The sequence below is a fragment of the Pyrgilauda ruficollis genome, unplaced genomic scaffold (assembly GCF_017590135.1).
Source record: "Pyrgilauda ruficollis isolate IOZ18807 unplaced genomic scaffold, ASM1759013v1 scaffold29, whole genome shotgun sequence".
NCBI classification, from domain to species: domain Eukaryota; kingdom Metazoa; phylum Chordata; class Aves; order Passeriformes; family Passeridae; genus Pyrgilauda; species Pyrgilauda ruficollis.
In genome coordinates, this window is record NW_024524266.1 from 18,031 (window position 1) to 38,743 (window position 20,713).

Consider the following 20,713-nt stretch of genomic DNA (forward strand, 5'->3'; position numbering starts at 1 on the left):
GCCTGCACAGGTTGTACCAGCTGGAAGTGGCACTGAGCTGATCCATGTTGTACTTCACTGGGAGCTACCAGGGCTTGAGGGGCCACTCTGCAGACAGTGCTTTATCTGGAACATAAGCAGTTCCCTGATTTAATGGAAATCAATTCATGGCATCAGACTGGAAAGCTGACAACATTCTTGGGGAAATATTTACTTAAGATAGCAGCAAGGTAAAGAGCATGTTTGTCTATGAGAAGTGAAGCATTAGCTGAAGGCTGGAGTGTTTTCCAGGCTGTTCTCCCCTTCCTGCTTGGAAAGGAAGGAGGGTCAGCCCTGCATCTGAATGCTACAGCAAAGGAAATCAACAGCTGGATTTTTACTCTGTGCCAATGCTCAGCATAACTCCTTGCAGAAGTTGTGATTGCTTAGGAAAGTCAGGCTCCTGGCTGTTGTTTCCATGCAGTCCTGTTGTTTAGGGGCAGTACACACAGCTGGATATTCTGCTTTGAAATCACTTTTCCAAGAGGCGGTATCCAGGCACTTCTCTGGATCACAGCCTGGCTAATTCCCAGCAGCCCAGTTCCTGGGATGGCTGGGAACAGATGGCATGTCCTGTCCCAGGCAGAGGAAGGAAGCCAGTTACGGGAATGCAAAAGAAACTACAGCCGCCCTCTGCTGCTTTTTGGGAACCCTCTCCATACCTCTCAGTCTGCCAACACAGCCCTTACTCCTTGTTCACTTGCCTGTGGCAGGGAGTTGAAAATAGCAAATGCATTTTCAGATTAGCAAGACCAAAACTAAGCTTGAAAATTTCTTTTAATCTCATCTTCTTGGGAATGATCTAGCTCCACCTATCTGTGTGAGTCATGCAGATCAGAGAATGAAGCTCTGCCTTCTCTGCCTGAGGCCTGGCTGAGTCTGCACCTATGCTCCTCACTCCCTTTATTTCCTTACACAGGGTGGGCATCTCCCTGCCAGGGACGGTGGGGTGGCTGCCGCTCCACAGCGGCATCGCAGCACCTCTGCAACCTCCACTTCTCTGTAATGTGCAGAGGCATTATTACGAGATTGAGGCATTATTCTCCCTTTGCCTTCCATCCTCTGCTGGCATCCCTTAAACCTGAAAGTCTTTGCTTTTAGTTCTTGGGAATACAGCCAAACAGTTACTTTTAGAGCCCTGGAAGAAGCCCAAGTGCTGGGAACAAGGGTCATTTTGTATGGGGATCATCCTTCTTCCAAGAAAACTAATGCAATTGGGCTCCATTAGGATGAACCTGAGAAGAGTCACTGAGGATTCAGCACTTCAGGACTACATTCCACTCTTTCTTTAAGAACTTTGTACTGACAGATCTCATCACACAGGTGTTTCCTACTAACTTCAGCTGGGCCTGTTCATTGCTTAAGGAGCTGTGTTTTTAAAGGGGAGTTCCCCCTTCCTTGCAGTCTTAGACCCTAAATGTCCTGGTTTCAGCTAGCATAGAGGTAATTTTCTTCTCAGTAGCCTCTATGGTGCTGTGGGATTCATTGTGAGGCTAAGGATAACAAACTGATATTTCAGCTGTTGCTGAGCAGTGTTTCTCCTGTCAGGATCTTTTCAGTGTCTCATCCTCTGCCAGTGTGGAGCTGCACAAAAAGCAATGAGAGAGCAGGGCCAGGACAGGTAACCCAAACTGGCCAAAGGGATATTCCATACAACAGAATGTCATGCTTATGTACTTATGTGTAGTATGTAAACTCTGGGGGAGTCGGCTGGGAGGAGATGATCACTGCTTGGAAGTAGGATGGGCATTGGCCAGTGAATGGTGAGCAATTGTATTGTACATCACTTGTTTCTCTTGTTTTGTTTTTTTTTTTTTTTTTGCTTTTTATACTACTAATATTATTACATTATATTATTAATAGCTATTTTGCTTCAATTATTATGCTGCTCTTATTTCAACCCATTTTTCCTGATTCTCCTCATCTCATGGGGAGGTTGGCATTGAGCAGCTGCCTGGTGGTTGGTGTCTGGGATTAAACCATTACAGTCTCCTTGGTGCTCAACATAGGGCCTGGAAGGTTGAGATGATGACTGATCTGACCAGAGAGTATTAAAACAAGTTTGTTATAAGCCTTCGTTGCATTGGTTAATAGTCACTGGTTACAATGCTGATTTATTTGCCACTGGAGTGGTTGTGCTTGTTCTCAGGGCTGTGTTAAGCAATACCTTACTTGCAGCATTTGTTTCTGTTTTGGTGTCTGTCGCCTTCGGGGCCTGGGTTCTGTTGTACTTCCTCGTACCGGCTTTTGATCTGATAAGAAGCGCTGGCTGCGAAACCAGCCCCGTGTGTTCTCAGCATCGCTGTCCCCTTGGCGTTTCCGGAGCCATCTGCCGGGAACTGTTAACAATTACACCAATCCCCATGACAGGCGCTGCTACTCGAGGGAGGAAACGGATTCAAACTCCGGCAACAAGCTCTGAAGCTACTCCAGTTCTGTTAACGAGCACTGGGGCCACGCACACTCCAGCTGCTTTCACTTGGAGGGATGTCCAGCACACCTGAAGTTGACTGCCCCGGGGGTGGAAGCACAGCCCCACCATCTGCCATGGACGGATCCAGAGGCAGCAGAACAGCTCTGGAACACCTGCAGTACTTTGATGATACATTGTGTGGGGCAATATAGCAGAAGTGCTTGAGAAAGGGAAGAAAATAGTCTAACTCATTCTGAACGACAGTTTTGCCATAAAACAAAGGAAAGGTTAAAGGACCTGCACAGGAGATGCAGCTCTAGGGAATACAGCGGTGAGAAGGGTGTTGCCACATCCCAATGGATGTGATCATAAAACAATAGCAATGTCTCCACCAAATAACAAAAAAGAAATAGAAGCTTTCTTAGGTGCTGCAGGTTTCTGGAGAATGCACATTCCAAACGGCAGTCTAGTTGTCATCTCTCTCAAGAGTCCAGGAAGAATGATTTCAATTGGGACTCTGAGCAACAAGCCTCTGGACAAGTCAAGCAAGAGATATTAATGCTGAACAGAACAAGATGTAAAGAATGTGCTGTACACCACAGACAGGGGAAACAGTCCTACCTGGAGCCTCTGGGAGAAAGTACCAGAGGAGACTCAAGACTGATCCTTATGGAGTCACACCGACTGCAGAGGATCGAAAGCCCACGATAGTGTAACTGATGAAGAGCTACTGGCAGCTTATGAAGGTGTTGAAGTGGCTTTGGAAGTGATTGGTGCAGAAGCACAGCTCCTCCTGGCACCCTGGTTACACCCTGGTGCTGCATTGGATATTCAAAGCAAGGGTCCCCTCTTCACATCCTGCAACTGATGGTGGCACAGTTGTGATGGAATCAGAACTGGTTTCAGCATGCAACAGACCAACACCACGTGCCATCTTTCCTGCCCTGAAAAATTATTATGAAAGATGAGGACTGCGGTCACTGAATGAATTCAGTGGACTTTTATAAGCATGGCCTATAGACGTAGAGATTGGTATCTGTGTGGATATCCAGCAAAAGATGGAAAAGTTGATGGGATGTTTGGAAGGGGACCGGGCATGATAGAAGTGGTATGGAATAAGGGTTGGATACTGTTCTGGTTTCAGCTGGGACAGAGATAATTTTCTTCTTCAGTGCTATGCTGGGATTTTGGATTCAGTATGAGAATAATGCTAACACATTGATGTTTTGGCTGTTGCTCAGTAGTGCTTACCCTAAGTGAGGGACTTTGAGTTTCATGCTCTGCCAGTGAGGTGCTGCAGCAGAAGCCATGAGGGAGTACGGCCAGGAGCAATGACCCAAACTGGCCAAAGGGATATTCCTTTCTTAGAAGTCATGCCCAGTATATAAACTGGAAGGGGATGATTGCTGCTCACTGGTCATCAGGGGCTGGGCACTGGTCATCAGGGGCTCAGCAATTGCATAGTCATTACTTGTCCTTTCTTGTTGTTATGCATTTTTTTTCTTTCTCTCTCCTAGTAGTAGTAGTAGTAATGTTAGTTTATTATCGTTAGTATTATTGTATTTTACTTTGTTCCAATTATTAAAGTGTTCTTATCTCAACCCACAGGTTTTATACTTCTCTGTTCCTGACTCTCCTCCTCAGCCCACGGTGGGGGAGGGAGTGAGCAGCTGCATGGTCATTGTCCTGTTTGGGGCTGAGCCATGTCACCAGCCAGAGCAGCAAACAGTTTGCTTTTCTTCCCCAGAAGATCCCTATGTGTTACTTTGTTTTCCTTGTGCAGTCGTGCTCTAGTTAATGAATTTCCCCTGCAGTTCTGTTCTATAAATCTCCTTGCCAGTGCTGCCTTCAACTTTGGCTTATGTTTTCTGAGCAATTCCAACAAAAATGAACTGCTGTTCAATTAAAAATTAATATATATTAATGCAAACATGTACCTCTGTGGCTCATGGGTGCTACTAGAATCAGTCTGGGAACAGCTCTTTAAAAAATATGATTTAGGATATTTTTTGATGTGCCGACGTTTATTTATTTTAAAAACAAAGTAAAAAAATTAAACATGAAAAATGTTTATACAACAAAAAAAATCTAAAGCAGGATCATGAGCCTGAAGATATGATGATGTCTCAGAAGATGTCCTTCTTTATATTTGCTTTGTTTTCTGCTGGCATTTTTAAAAGAAGTACTCTTACAATTTTCTTGGTTTTAGTTTCATGTTTTGGGTTGAAGAGAAGATATGCATGGAAGTTATTGGGAACTGGGCAGTTTGATCTGATCCAACAAGTCACTGGTCATTTCAACATGAGTTTTGTCATCAAGAAACAATTTAAAAAAAATCAATATTAATTCCAATTTGAAGAGGCTGTCAGAGATCATTTGAGTAAGCTGCCAAAACTGTTTCTAGGTAAGAAAGTTTTAGGATTAATCTGCTTTTTGAATTTACAGTAGCAACTTGCCATCAGTCATTTATCAGACTGACTAAAAGCAAAGACTTTGAGCAAGTTACTAATTTCTGTTATACTAATCTATAAATATATGAATATTATGCTGCTGAACTTTAAAGCAAACAATTTGAGATTTAGACCTCAAAATAGAACTACATTCTTGGAGAGAACTACCTGCCTGTCTAACAGAGTTCTGTACCCCAATTATTCTCACAAAGAGGAAAGAGAAGATGGGAAAACTTTTTTGTGACAAGCCCTGAATACAAGCTTAACATTGTATTTTTTTAATTTTGATGTGGGTTATTTCTTTCTGTTCTTTCACTGCCTGAGAAGGATATCTGAAAATACAGAGAGAATAAAGGAAGAAGAAAATAATAAAGGCAGTGTGCTCCAGAGTTTGTCTGTTTAATGCCACATATTTCTGTTGGTAATGAGAGATACTAGTTCTGCTAAAAACCTTTTCTTGACTGAGGCCATCACAGCTACAACAGCACCACTAGCAAATCCATGGTCTTTTAAATGTAGCTGGGGTCCTCACTGTCCTGCTAATGGATGGGGGATAAATAAAAATTCACCTGCTTTCAAATTAATGCCCAGAGAAGGCACGTCAGTAGTTAAATGTCTGATTTTAGTAATACAATTTCTAAACACAAGTTTACACAAAGTCTTAGTGAATGACAGAATTTACTCTGTCTCTTCTATTCCTGCATCCTTAATTAAGGGATTTGATTACTTTTACCTGAATACTCCTGAATTGGGTTGCTTCATCATAGCAGGCAGCTCTGGTTCTTGCCACACAGATCTAGGGAGGCTGCTAATTCTGGGCCTTGTGTGGACACTCCTACCTTCACTGAGGAGTTCATAGTAACATTTACCATATCCCTGAGAAGGGGAATGGGAGTTCCTGTCATTTTGAGTTAGGTGATGTAAATGAGTTATGGTACAACTTCCTCAGTTTTGCTCAGTGACAACATCTGTGCAGGATGGAGAAAATGTTTTGTATTCCAACTGCTTCTGTATCCATGAAACAGTTTGTGCCCCAGCTTTGAGACAGTGACCTAAGAAACCAATCGTTATTATGGATTTTTATATGGAAAACCCTTTAGTTTTACTCTTTACTAAGGTACATTTGGGCTGGAATTCATTCATTCTTTTGCTCTAACAAGTATGATGTGGATCTCCTCAAAAAACTGGACCTCCTCTTGCTGAGAAAAGTAGGACTACCTGTTACAGAGGGAGCTTGTTATGATGACAAGATCAAGACTAAACAAAAAGCAATCAAGTCTCAGTAAAACACCATAACTGGATCGTGTAATGCACATGACCAACAGCCCAGCCCAAATAACTCCAGCCAGTGTGAAATCCACCTGGCATGGCGTGGTGGTGCTTAAAGTCATCAACCCCTGAATGTGCAAGCATGTTCCTCTTCAGCTGCAGCAAGGGTGAACATGGTGTCTTGTTTCTCACCCAGCCATGGCCAGATGCAGACCTCCAACCTGTTCTGCTAACACCAGAGGACACATGGATACATGGCTTTCCTTGGGAAAACCCAACAGTGATGTGCTTTCTTTCAGAAAAGGGTGTGTGGGAAAAAGGGAATCAATCCAATTACCTGGCACTGACTTTCATTTTTTATCCTCAGCCTGCAGACAGGCTTTAATTCCCTAGTGCCAGGCACATGAGTCTAAGTGAGACATGACCACAAAGGTGAAATGGTGTATTTCTGGGATGGTGCCAGAATGAGCAGGCTGAGGATTTGAACACACAGACCTGGTTTTCTGTTCCACACCCTAGAACCTCTCTCTGTTTTAATATGATACCCATAAAAACCTTCCAAGACTGTGAGACAAAATAAACCCCAGAGCATGTCTATATAAAGGCATTCAGCAAGAAGTGCTGAAATTTATTCAAATTAATTACAGTAGAGACCTCTGACTTTGAACTTCTAATTCACAACAGCAGTAAAAAAGGAAGTGGTGAAATGGGTTGTATTAAAGTGCAATGATGTGGAAAAACCATTGAAGTAACACAAATGAGGCTGCAGTGAGAAATGAAACAACAGTCTCATCCAAGCAATGACAGCAATATATAAGTAAATTATGTTACAGATAATTTACAAAATAACTTACATAGATGAAGATAAGCTGAATCTCATGTTGCTATTCCATTGTTAAATATCAGACTAAATATTCCTGGCCAGCACAGTATTATATGGAATAATAAAAAAAAAGATCAGAGGATTTCCATGTTGAAAAAGATGCCTGAAGTAAAACCCTGATCAGCATTTATATTGCAGTACTGCAAGAAAACTAAGTATTTATGAATTGTAAAGTGACACATTCAGCAGCATGAGGACTATAAATACATCTTTTACATTGATACATCATATCTACACATATATACATATCTACACGTGCAGATATATACACACAAGCATGTACATGCACATATGTATGTGCATTTATGTGTGTGTATATACATGCTTCAATTTGTCTGACCATGGTCAGCTGCATTTTGATTGCCTCTGGGGTAGGGTTGCTTCTGCATCATTCTTAGAAGTGTTTGTCATTTAAGATTTCTAATCTGAAGCCTCTAAGACATAAAATTCTGGCATTAAGATAGAATTCAGGGCTCAGCCATCAGTGAGTCTGATGGTTAACAGCAGTCCCCACTGACATAATCTGCTGTGCTTAGTGCTTCTGAAAAGTTATGCTCTTCATGTCCCCATTATTTTTAAATAATATGGTACATTAATCAGTTAAAAACTGTTTCCTTATAAGCAAAAGTATTTGAGAGATGGACAGGAATGAATACAGTATTCTATATATGCACTTAGTTTTGTACTGTTTCTAAGGATGGTGTGTAAAGAATGTCTAACAAAGTGAAAATTTACAACATTGGCTTGCATCATACCCTGAAAAATGGCAAATTTAGCATCACCCTTCATTTAAAAAATTTTAAAATACTCATCTGTAGCATAAATCTGACTTTTTTTCTCCCGTGCTCCACTTTTATAGAAAAATTATGTAATTGGGGGTTTTTTATCTTTCAATTAATCTGGAACAAACACTGTGGACTAAAAATATGTTGGATTTCCAGCCCTCATAAGTTTGTTTGAAGGATGGCTATTGACCCATAGTGCAGTTACAATAGTTTCCTCTGCCTGTAACTGCATGTTGTGAGAGCTGAAAGTAACCATGCAATTACTATTTATTAAAAAATCATTTAGTGAATAAGAACATTTGTGTTTCATTGTGCACCTGCATAAGGAAAAATATACTACTAAATTGCCAAGGCTATGTAAACAGTGATCTTAGTAAAGAATTTGGTTGTGAGGCCAAAACAAAAAAAAGGGCTCTTCTATTGCACATGTCACTAAAATGTTGGAAGGGAAAAAGTAATAGTTTCTCTTGATGTTGCTGTGGCCAGTGAATTGGTCATGTCTGCATCCCAGCCTCTAGGGAGCAGAAGAATATCCTGAAAATCCAAGAGGAAAGGGTGGACCAAACCTCCTTCCTCGTTGCCATGGGAGTCCCATTCACTGCACTGACCGAGGTATGTCCTTGGAGAAAGGGTTTCTTGGGGAGAAGAAATTGTAAACTTGGATTTATTTTCCTCATACCTATCCTGTACAGTGATTGCTATGTTACTTGTTTACAATGAGCATTTAGCATTGAACACATTTTGTTTGCTCACATTCAGATTCTGGCTGTTACAAAAAGATACAGTTCTGCAGGAACCTGATCGTGTGTCAAGGAGAAAACGCGCTTGATGCTAACAGCTCTTCAGAGCAGAAACAAAATCCTATTTCAAATCATTTAACTTTTATTTACAACTTCACATTCCATGCACTTCTCACTGGGATCTTCTGGGAGAACCTGTAAAAGTCACCACTAAAAATATTCAGAGCTGGCAACACAGTACTGGTGGTTCTCCAATGAAGTCCAATGTCCAGAACTCTGCAGCAAATGACAATCTCCAGATTTACCTTCCGGGGAGGTGGGATGAACATGTCATATTAGCCCTTAATATCAGAGAAGCTGGTGCTACTGACATTGCAGCTATCACTGCAACTTGATGATGTGCTCAAATTGCTGGAGGCAGTGCCTGATTCTGGAAAAAGAAAGGGAGAAAAAAACACACAAGAAAATATTATATAGTGGTTGTTTTTCATTACTTTCTTTGATAATGGAAATCTTCAAAGAGACAATCATCTTACTTAAAATACATTGCCTACCAGAGCTGCTTAAAGATTGAGCTGATTTTGAGTTGCCTATGAGCATCAGCAGATTGTTTGCTGGAATCCAACCTTCTCTACCACTGCTCAGGTTCTTTACAAACCTAAAAAAAACATATAAAAAAAATAGAAGTGAGACTTCTTCATTTGATGCCTTTGGAAGTTTTGCCCTAAACATCTGCCTTCTAAACACAGTTCTGCGTATAAAAATTTCCAAACACAGATCTGCGTACCAAAGTCCATCCTCCCCTTCACGAATCAGTTGAACTAGATCTCCACTTTTCACTGTAAATTCTTCAGAAACTCCTTTGTCATAATCAGTCACAACTGTATATTTACCAGGAGTCTAAATGCACACAGAGGAAAGAAAACAAATTATTTCTGTTGAGTACTTTAAGGTATGTTGCAGCTTTTGTTATGTAATTATAATACTTTTCCCTTCTTTCCCATCTACCTACATGCTGAAAATGGTGAAAATATACATACTGGGGCATTAAAATTCTGCTGATTGATTACATGCAAATTCAATTCATTAATTTTCATATCCTGGAAAACATTCAGTGAAATGTTGCCACTACAACAATTAATTCATTTGGCTACAGAAAATAAAACCAAAAGAAACAGAAAACCTGGCAAATCCACGCCATGGCACCTGTGTGGAAGTCTATTGATGTGGTCACTGAACCTGGCATCACTTGATTGCTGCATCATGGCACAAGCAGCCACGACTCGCTGGGCTGCAGTGTGCAAAGGCACAGAGGGACCTCCCCAAGGTACAAATACCAGGCTGATTTAAGAGAAGGAGTTCTTCTCCATTGCCCTGGGAATGTTGCCCAGCTGAGCATTTCAAGACAGACACTTTCCCTCCTGCAGCTTCAAAGCACTCCTGTATCCTGCGCCACACACACTGTTTGTAGCACTTAGCTCCATAGGAAAGCATTTCTGGTTACCAGCTTGATCTCGCCTGCCCCTCCTCCTCCTTCTTCCTCCGCATCCGATGAATTCAGCGGCTCTTCAGCACTAGACCAGCCGTCATTTTCTTCGGATGCATCAAGAGAATGGGATGGTTTGGCCCAACCTTGGGGAAGAAACAGCCAACAGTTAGCTTTGCAGCAGGGAGCCACTGACTGGGAGAAACGTTCTCCCCACTGAAAAGCTTGTAAGTGATCAACATGAACAGGAGAAAAACTGACACAGGGAGGTTATTACAGTCACTGGGGGAAATTCACTGCTGGTGAAAGTTGGCCTGTTTCCATCTGAGTAAGTGGAGTTGTGGAAATGCATTGGCAGTGAATTTAGCCCTTTGGATTTATATAAAGGGAAATTAATGGAGGGAATGCAAATTTCCAACTGAAAAGCAAATACATAAAAATATTTGTATAATAAATGTTATACAAAGATAAATGAGGGATAGATCATATTTTTTTCTTGGGAGGAAGCAGAAGACAGGAACATACACCTTTTGGGAAGAGGTTAAGCAAACAGGGTTGTCACTCAAAGCGACCTAACCAGCTTGCTGGAATAAGGGATAGATAAACATTGCCTCCTTCACACTGTCAAAAAATTCCACACAAGTTACAAGCACTCTGTACCTCACCTGACAAGGTAGCCCAATATTTAAGAGTGTTCAGGCTGACACAAGAAGACACTTAAGTGCTCTGAACCATCTTGGTGTTAAGTCACTGCACCAAACACCACAACAACATTCTCCTGCCTGTCATTTACTGTTTTTTCTCTCTCAGGGTGAAGCATTTAATTTATTCATAAAGCTGAATCATATCCAGAGTGCACAAAATCCTCTTCCAAATTAAAGTACATTACATTTTATTACTGGGATGTTATACACCGAGTTCAGCAGCTGCTAATAAATGTGTTATTAGCTTATAATGAAAAAAAGTCATAATAAAAGAGACAAGTATTTGTAAGCAAGATTTTCTTTCAAGCCAAATAGTAACAACAGTGAAACTCAATGAGAAGAGTGAAAGGAAGAACGAACCTCTCATTTTACGTAACTATTAGTTGAATTGAAAAAGTATCAGCATTTTTACTTTGCACTGCTCCTGAGACATTTGACACACAGCTGGTCATGCCAGTGCATTAGGCAAAACCTGAGCAGCACCAGAATAAAGCCAAAGAAATCATAGAAAGGAATCACACCCAGAGCACACCAAACAGAGTGGACTTTTACCTTTCCTATGCTGCTGAGTGACCTGCACAAGACTGGAAGTACTGACCCATTTGGCCCTGTTGAGGGTTAAGAATGAACTTCTTTCTGTGAAGAAACTGAGTAATAAATTTCTGCTGTATTCCATGAAAATTTCCTTGGAATCTCACAGCTTGTAGTTGGCTTGTTGGATACAGCTGAAACCATTTCTGTTATTTCTAAGTTAGGAACAATGCAACAAAAGAAAACTTGGGTTCTCCTAATTGTTCCAAGCTCTCACTAGAAACAGTACCAATGGGTTGCACAAAAGAAAAAGAAAGCAAAATCAGTCTAAGAGCCTGTAACCTCATACTCACTGGATATCAGCTTTGTTATATTTTGGGTAACAGCTCTTGTTCCTCAGCCTCTTCTTATATTATGCTGATGTGCTAAGAGCAGACTGGCCTGATCCTGCCATACCAAGAATACTCCTCCTCATACAAGCTGGCAGTCTACAATTAACAAGTCTTCCTGCTGGGAAGGGAGGTGATCACTATGGCAGAATTTGCATTAGCAAACTATGGGAGTGAAATTATGCATGTACATTCCATCTGTGTGTGTGTGTTCTCCAGGGTGGGACTACATCAGAGCTCCCTATAAAGGCAGGGAAGGAAAAGGGTAGGCAGTCCTGAGAAATGACAAGGTTATTCAGAAATTATTTTAGATATAACAATGCCAGGCAAACCAAGAATTCATTAACTGCTTCTCTTCAGAAATAATCTAACAGGTTTCTCTAAAGAGCTGTGATCAGCCTATGACATGTAATTCTGACACTAATTCATATTCCTTGAGCTCAGCATAAATCAGAGCAATGCAGCAGTGAAAGGAAATGAATGGGGGCCATGGGCTCTGCTGCGGCCATCACTTGGCACAGTTTCATCCCAAAATGAAGGTCAGCTCCCTGCTTATCCCTCTTTGAGCTGGGCAAGGAGAAGAGATAAAGTGCCAGAAAAGAGATTGGAAGGTGCAAGACAGAAGGAGGAGTTAGTAGATGTTTTAAATTGATTTACTTGGTTTAGTGGTTTCATAAAGTAAGATGCTTCTTACTCTAGATGGGACAGAACACCAAATCAGATAAGCCTGTTAAAGGACACAATAATTTTACTGTAAATCAGCAATGATCTAGGACTCTCTTCCTTGGAAAATTCCAGCACCTGAGGAAAAGGCCATAGAACACACTTCTCTTTCACACACTTTTGGGCCCTCGGGATTTCCATGGTACCTGGAGATCTCTGAGTTTTTTCTGCTACCTGCAGAAAAATAACCTTGTAAGTCTCATACCCACCCCTGTGGTGTTTCTACATGTGTCCAGCCCAGGAGTACATTGCCTGCTGCTCAGCAAGGTGAATGGTGTTGCAGTTTCCCCAGCACAGCAGCTGAGCTTGCACCACTTGCACAGACAAGATAAAAGGCTTCAGAAACCTGGAGGGGAGGCTGATGGTAAGGGGGATTGAAACAGCTTCATTAGACAAATATTTTCTAAAGGACATAGTGGTGGAAAGAGTCGGGAGGAGAAGGACTGCTCTCCTTGTACTCTTTACTACTCTAGTTCATTAGCCCTAGGGATTTGTACTCAAACTTTCACCATCCACCCTGCTGGTTAGAAATGGGTTGTTCATTGAAGTACTTTCCTATTCGCTGCTTAGCTGTGAGTTAGGAGAATGGGAGGCAAATTGCTGCAAGGGGCTCAGTTAAGTCATCTGGGGTTCACAGGGTGGTAAAAGTTGCCAATTATCACCCAAAGAAAGATGCAACAGGGCTGTGTCTGCAGTAATAAATGCAGATCTAAAATGGAAATTCCTCATGACAGTGGTCTGAGTTTTGGAATTGTTTTTTTTTTTTTTTTAGAAGTTAAATCCTCTCCACAAGGGCCCCAGTGACAGAAGGATTCTAACACTTGGAAAACCATGGTGGCAGAGTAGCTGGGCTGCCCTGTAATTCCATTAAACACATGGCTCTCTCTTCAGCAAAAGTTCTCTTTCCCCCTGTCTTCTAAAAACTAGTTATCCATATGCTACTCTATTTAAACCAAGGTAAAACTTCAACCAGTTGTGCTATCAAAACCAGTATATATAGATCCCCTTGGAAAAACACAGCTGATGTCAATACTCCTGCACACAACAGCATCACACAGGTATTCTCAGCACTCTGATGTAACATATTACAAGAGGGATGTGTGGGTTCTTGTGGAGTACAAGATGTGGCAGCACTGTACCTCTTGAACCAAAAGGAGTTGGGTCACTCACTACTTCGTGCCGTTTGGCTTTTTTGTCAGGACTGGTAGGAGAAGCTGCAGGAGGATGAATAGGTAAAAAACACAGAATAGAGATAATGAAGAACTGGAAAAAAAGAGAATAGGTGGATTGCATGCTAAATACCTTTGAGTTTACACTGGAAAACAAGTGGATTTCTGTAATAAAATTTTAGCTGTCACTGGTGCATGGCAGCAGAAGGAATTAACTATTTACAAGTAGATATTTGAAGATAAATGGATTAATTTATTTTACAGTAATAGATGAAAATATATGTAAACTTTCCTACATTGACTAGACATCAACTGAATACAATTAACTTCAATTGGCAAACATTACCAAATTAAGCAATCACTTTTATGTAAATCTAGTGCTACAGCAATACCTGGTCCTGTAAGGAGGATCATTGGCAATGTCTGGCTTTTAGCAGAAGGAGATGGAGTTTCTGTCAAGGCAAGCATGGGACATTAGTGCTCACCTCTATAGCATTAGATAAACAACCCTAGAGTCTCTCCAGAAAGAACTCAAAGGTAATTGGGTTTTAAACAGGCATTCTGATGGGGGAAAAAAATATCATGCTGTTGATCAAGTGCCATCATCTTAATGCAATTCAGACTGTTCAAAGACAGCTCTTCAAAGCAAGAAGTGACTGTACCAGTGTGATTACTTGGCAGGAGGAAGCAAGAAAAGTCTCAAACACTTTTTTCCTGTCTAGGAAAAAAGAGGCAAAGACCACTTCTGGAAGAATAGGGAAATTCTTACTTATTTTTCTATCCAGCAAAACAGCATTGTCAGACACATTCTGCTGTAGTTATTTATGCTTTGAGAATTTTGTTAGCAAAGATGCCAATAAAAAGTCCTCTATAAAACCTTCACAGAATCACCTTGATTCCTTTTTGCCAAGTACAAGTGCATTTGGGGCAGATCCACTGAAGCTAGGAGCAGGCCAGGTGTCTGGTGAGAACACAGCTTCCTTCCTCTGGTTTTTCTACAGAAATGGGGCACTATAAACTCCGCCCTTGGCCTTGACAGTGAGACTGGAGGCACTGGAAATCACACTCCTTCTCCTGCATCTCCACAGCCCCACTTTTCCTAGCTGCATCTCCCCCTCCCACTCTGGAGCTGGCTTCTCTTGAAATCTCCCTGTCAGAGGCACCGACTAAGGAACCTAGCTTGACCTTGGAAGAACAAGCTAGTGTGTACACTGAAAACCTATCACACTACACACACATACAACGTGATGCTTCAATTACAGCCTTACACAGAAAACAGTCTAGCCTTACTTTTAAGTTACCTTTCTGAATTTTGAGGTTAGTAAAGCCCTGCAGCGTAAAGCGCTTTTTTGACAGTACAAAGCATTCTGAGGTAGAGCTACTGTTGTCTACAAAGGAAGAGAGAGACACAGAAAGAAAAGGGAGAAGGCCATGAAAAGATCAAGGCACAAAGTCATTTGCAGCTATGCCAGGGAACCTGCACGTTAGAATGAGAAGGGACAACTGAAAGTCCAGGTACAACACAAGTGTCCAGTTGTTCTTGCTATGCAAGAGCTTGTACTACCAGTGGTTCAATAAAAAATTTCCACGATGGGAAAAAAATTAAAGAGAAAAAGCAGAACAGAACAAAAAACTCCCTCACACATCAAGTAATACCAAATAATTTTGTCAGAGAAAGAGAACCCTGAGAAGTTGGTCTTCTCTTAAGAGAAGACCTACTGCAGACTTTGGCCTCGTAACAAATAGTTCCCACCTGCCTTTGGCTACCATCCACTCAAGATGGCTTTGGGCCTGTCCACACCACACACTGGAATTCAGAAATCAATCCCAAGCTAAGGGCAGATGGGACCAGCGCGCTGGGCAGTGTGGGCAGCACTTTGTGGGTGGGCTGCCCTAGGGCTGAAAACAGCAATGCCCTGCTCCTTCAGGAGCCCTGCTGCCTCCCCTGCACTACCGTGGCTACTCTGCTGGTGGATCTGCCTGTGCAGCTGCAGTGCAGGCATGCTCCTTGCAATTAAAGACCACAACATGTACGGGAAAACTCACCTTTGCCTTTCTCGGGATACTTTGGTGCTACTGTAGTGCCACAACCTTCTAGACTTGTGAGATCAGCTTTTTTCTCCTCCATTTTTTTGGTATTTCTGATGTGGTTCCGTGAAGGACTGTTCATTAGAAGAGAATGAAGACAATCAATCCAGTCACAGGCTTTTACATACAGATATATAGGCTGAAAACCATTTATTTATTCCTTCTCAGACTGTAGCTCCCAGGACTGAAAAAGTCATTGGTGATTGTGCATTTAAAGACCATGGGAACGTAGAGATGAGAAACACCTCTCCTGACTAACTGCAATCACATGTAACACAGCAGTGGGAGTTACTGGAAAGATGGCTCAGGACAACTTCCACTCACTTGCAGCTAACAGAATGTACTAGGAATAAAAGAAGAAAGATAAAGGAATAAACTCTGCCTCCCAGAAGCTCTTAATACTGGAACAAATGAGGGACCTTGCAGTGGATACCCATCACAACTTCGTCTGGGCATGGGATAGAGAAAGGCACTTCACAAATACAATGTATCTGGGAAATTCTCCCTGAGCAATAAGTAGATGCATAAAAGATGCAGGGCAGAGAGCTACCAATACCTATTTGTGCACACACCACATGGACATGAGCACATGGCCTTGTGGATAGGTGCATGCACACACATATGAAAAACCAGACTGAGTAGCAGAGGATTAAAGAGAGGTGTCAGGCAAGGGCAGAACAACAGATGGGAACAGAAGAATATATAGGTTGGTATGGTGAAGGATAGAAAAAAACCCAACAACTTCACCCTGAAATTGGGACACTGGAGGAATTAACACATTACTTCGGTTAAAAAAAAAAAAAAAAAAAGTAAATTAGATTTTAAGAACAAGAGACAGAGAAAAGATACTACTGTGAAAAAGACAAAAAAGAAGGTAACATGACATTGGAAAAGGAAGAAAAAGTAAAGGAAAAGAAAATTGAAGGAAGAAAAAAGCTGTTCCATAAAACTCTCTTATCTGGACCATAATGTATATAATCAGCTGCTCAAGAAGCAGACACATAATCCCACCAGGATTTTGGCTGGTGCAGAAAATTACATTTCTGTGGTATTCTCTATCAGCTGGCAAACCACATGAAGAGCTGCAAATCAGATGTATTAGTATATTCACAAGATGATGTGACAACATACTTACCTTGCACAAGATGATGCTGGTAGTGGTAGAGGTAAGCTCTGTGTTTGTTCTAGTGTCCTGTGCTGACTAGCTTCTATAACAGAGGAAAGAAAAAGAACTATTAGAATTAATTTGTGTCCTACACCAGGAGGATCTACAGGGCAGGATCTGAGGATTGAAGAGAAAATAGATTTTAAAAGATTGACAAATAAAAAAGAGAATCTCCGAAGTATTTTACCTCTGCATGCCTGCAGTTGACTTGTTAGCACTTTTCTTATTTCATTTACCCAAGTAGCTTTAACTTCAGGGGTTGGTGCCTACCCAAAAATAAATACAATCAGCCATCAAGCACAGAATAGTTACTACACAAATAGTTACATGCCAAAGCATAGCCTCAGAGGAATCATTCAAGAGGGACAAAGCTCCCTCTGCAGAACTTCTGTGACCAGAAACTGGTTGTAGCCACTGGAACAGGCTGAGGCAGAGGCTGTGCATGTGCTGCAGCCAAACCCCATCTCCCAAGCCATCCACTACTCCAGTGACAGCTATAGTAATGGTGCATACAATATCCTCTATGGACATTGTAAGATGTGATTATTTTTTCCCCCAGAAGTCTCTTCTATTGAAATATGACTAAGGTTTTCTTTTTTTCTATACATTTCCTCATCATACTCTATAAGTGTTATAACAGAGGGGGAAAAACCCTCCAGATCTTAGGGTTAGACTCCTCCTCCCCTTTCCTTTCCTTTTTTTTTTTTTTTTTTTCTGAATGCAGGGCCATGTTATTTACCTGTACAATGTAAACTTCTTCCCTTGCATTATACCAGATTTCAAATTTTTTTGCATCACCTTTGACATTTTCTGTTATTCCAACTGCAGCCATCTGGAAGCAAAGAGAACAGAAGCTGACATACTGCATTGCAATTATGTTAAAAACAGAAGAGGGAAGCTACTGGTATTCTTTGGGATCTTATTTCTGGAAAGGAAAACCCCATCTGGCTTCTTGCACAAGGAAAATAATACTAGCCAACAATTTGTGATCCGCGTGTTGGAGACAAGAGATTTAGTGCTTTGTATCAGCACGGCTACCTTGGAGGGAAGAAGGGTTTAGGTACATTAGATTGAGACTGACTTGTAAAATGTTGCTTTTAAAATCCAGACCAACAAACCCTTCATGATTTTTACATTACCTTTCCCTGTGTTTTCTGTGTGATTAATGCACAGAAAACTGCCTTTCAGCTGGACAGACAGCTGAATAACACAGACCTGCAGCACCAGTCAGGTTTGTCTGAAAGAGTGAAGTTCCCAGTACAATGCTGCAACACAGGTTTGCAGATAGAACTAGAATATCACTACAGGCTAAGCCCTCAGTACCTTGACTGTCAGGGCTGATCAGTGTCTTACATTTAAGGAGTGTTTGTAGCTATAAGAAGGTGCTTTCTCATATCCCTCTCCATTTTCTTCTCGCTTTTTACAGAACAGCACTGCTTTCTCATGGAGGAAGAGGTGTCGCTGCATTGGCTTGAAGCGTGCCAAATCTTTCACCTTTGTGTGACCCTTTTTATGATCAGTCCAGACACTGAAGGATCCCTGCATTAAAAGCTTGCCCAGCTCATTCAGGTTTCCCTGGAACAAAAAAAACCAGTGATGTTTGTAACTACAGAGATAACATCAGATTACAATACAGACTCTGAACAGATCTTTAGAAGTCTGTTGCTCCAAATAATCTCTCATTTCAGTGTTTATGTTGGATTTGGAAATGCAATGAAATCAGTGTTGGATTTCTCCATATAATTTGCACTGGCCATCACTGTTCAGGCAGGATTTTACATTCAAGAGTACCAGTAGCAGAGGCACAGAGAACTACATATAGAGAGAGGGAAGCAAAATACGTTTGGTTGTTTGGTTCTTCCCCTCAAACTCTGCTCCAAATCTGCTTATGTATTGTTTTGGGTTTTGTTTTTTTTTTTTTTTGGGAACTGAAAGTTTTGGATGTAGTTTTACACCCAAAACAAAGAACAAAGAAAAACAAAGATCAGAAAATAAACCAACTTAGGTAGACAGAGGAAAATATTAGTCATAGCAGGAAAACTTCAAAAGAACATAAAGAGATCCCTTTCCTATTATTTTCATTACACAATTAAGTTAAAAGCATGTTTTGTAAAACACTCTTCTCATTATTAGTACATAGTATAGGGCATGCTGTACATATATCTAAAAAAAAAAAAAAAAAAAGAAAATAAAGTTAAAAGTAAGGAAAAATACTGCTACTCACATCATAGCCTGTAATGGCTATCTGGTGCATAGAATCATTAACTGCTTTAAGAATGCCCAGGATAGATGTTAGTGCTTCCTGAAGATCTTCAGCACCTTCACAGTTCTTACTGTACTTCAGCATTTCCTGAGTGCAATGGAATGACAACACACTTACCTAGCTTTTGAAACAGTAGCAACTAGGAATGTTCAAATTTTAACACTGAATTTTAGGCAGCGGGGCTGGAATGAGATGATCTTTAATATCCCTGCCAACCCAAACCATTCTATGGTTCTGGAAATTTAAAGTTAGCAAAGTGAAGCTTTATACCATATAATCTAGGCAGTTCAATAGTGGCTGGAACTCAATAGATCCTAAAGATTTACTTCTCATTTCTCCTGCTCGACAGCCAAATATATTTTGTTGATCTAGAGGTTTTGTAAGCTGTATGTAAGAACTTTACAAGACTAAATTTGCAAACATCTTTTAATCATAATTGCAAAAAACAAAAACCAAAAAAAAAAAAAAAAAAACCCACAAAAAAACCAACCCCAAAAACCAAACCAATCCAACCATCCTCTAACAAAAGGATAGGGTTTTTTTCATTTGTTACTGTCACCGTGATATTTTCTGAAAAATCCTCTGTGATCAGGATTCTTCTCCTGAGAAGCTGAAAAGCCTCAGAAGAAAATAAAAACAATAATTGTCTCATTTTGCTACTCCTGCGTTTTGCTGCTTTGGAATGTGGTCTAGAAAGTGTCTGTCCAACAAGTGACTATTTAACTGATCTCATGTAAATAATTTTTAGTTAATAACCAATCACCGTCCAGCTATGTCAGACTCTGGAAAAGAGTCACGAGTTTTCATTAATCATTCTTGTTAAACCTTCTGTAAATATCCTTACTCTATTCTTTAGTATAGCATAATTAATATAATATAATAATAAATTAGCCTTCTAAGTACATGAAGTCAAATTCATCAATTCCTCCTCTGTCTTGGGGACCCCAGAAACTAGCACATGTTACTTTTCAAAACAAATTTTAAAACATAGCCAAACTTAAATTACTCTTTTAATTATGGCAAGGCCTGGCATGCTAGTAGCAGATTTAAACTTACTGCATTGGGTATTGGCTACACATCTAAAAAGGAATCCCTTCCCTAAAGGGATTATTGGTGAAGCAGCATCTTCCAGTTTGATACAGATGAACACAGCAGCAAGTTCATTTGGAACTTCTCTGACTGCACAGTAGGAAAATAAGAATTTAGTCATGGACTGTAGGAAGTTAAGTTATTTTAAGTAAAAAACCTTTATAATTCTCTTTTTACACAAGACTGAAGTAATTAATTCTTTAAAGGCTGTTAACAGCTCAGTTTTAACTCAAGAGTAAATCTGATTTGAGGTGAATTTTTAAGCTACTGTTAAATACAAGAATTGTAACATGTCTTTGTGAGAAATATTTTAAACACAGCAAAATGTTATACAATACTTTAAATAAATTTATGGTAGTATATTGCTCTTATTTTGCTCTCTCAGTACAGCATATTTAAGTGATCACAACAGCCTCCTCCATACAAACACCACACAGTGCTCACTCTCAAGTGCATTTCCTAGAGTCCAGCAAGAGAAGTTGCTGCAATATGGGTGGGGTGACTATAACTGAAGTACTTCAGACACTCTATAATCTTTGTTTCAAGGT

At 40.6% G+C, this 20,713-nt stretch overlaps 1 protein-coding gene across 6 annotated transcripts in view; it reads right to left on the bottom strand.

Annotated features, from left to right (window-relative positions):
• Positions 1 to 6,749: 6,749 nt before the first annotated feature.
• The window catches only part of MCF2L (MCF.2 cell line derived transforming sequence like), a 122,996-nt gene continuing 109,032 nt past the window's right edge, over positions 6,750 to 20,713 (bottom strand). For 4 of the 6 annotated variants that reach the window (XM_041472394.1, XM_041472397.1, XM_041472396.1 and 1 more), the window contains 12 exons: positions 19,038 to 19,163; positions 18,167 to 18,388; positions 17,553 to 17,645; positions 17,001 to 17,079; positions 16,784 to 16,856; positions 15,607 to 15,722; positions 13,953 to 14,012; positions 13,531 to 13,605; positions 10,063 to 10,190; positions 9,346 to 9,458; positions 9,113 to 9,216; positions 6,750 to 8,988 (listed from right to left, as the gene is read on the bottom strand). In XM_041472394.1, coding sequence (XP_041328328.1) covers positions 8,894 to 8,988; positions 9,113 to 9,216; positions 9,346 to 9,458; positions 10,063 to 10,190; positions 13,531 to 13,605; positions 13,953 to 14,012; positions 15,607 to 15,722; positions 16,784 to 16,856; positions 17,001 to 17,079; positions 17,553 to 17,645; positions 18,167 to 18,388; positions 19,038 to 19,163 — 1,284 coding nt within the window. In that variant the 3' untranslated portion in view covers positions 6,750 to 8,893. Of the gene's footprint in view, positions 8,989 to 9,112; positions 9,217 to 9,345; positions 9,459 to 10,062; positions 10,191 to 13,530; positions 13,606 to 13,952; positions 14,013 to 14,861; positions 14,949 to 15,606; positions 15,723 to 16,783; positions 16,857 to 17,000; positions 17,080 to 17,552; positions 17,646 to 18,166; positions 18,389 to 19,037; positions 19,164 to 20,713 lie in introns of all 6 variants that reach the window. The other 2 variants (XM_041472399.1, XM_041472395.1) reach the window with 2 other exon arrangements.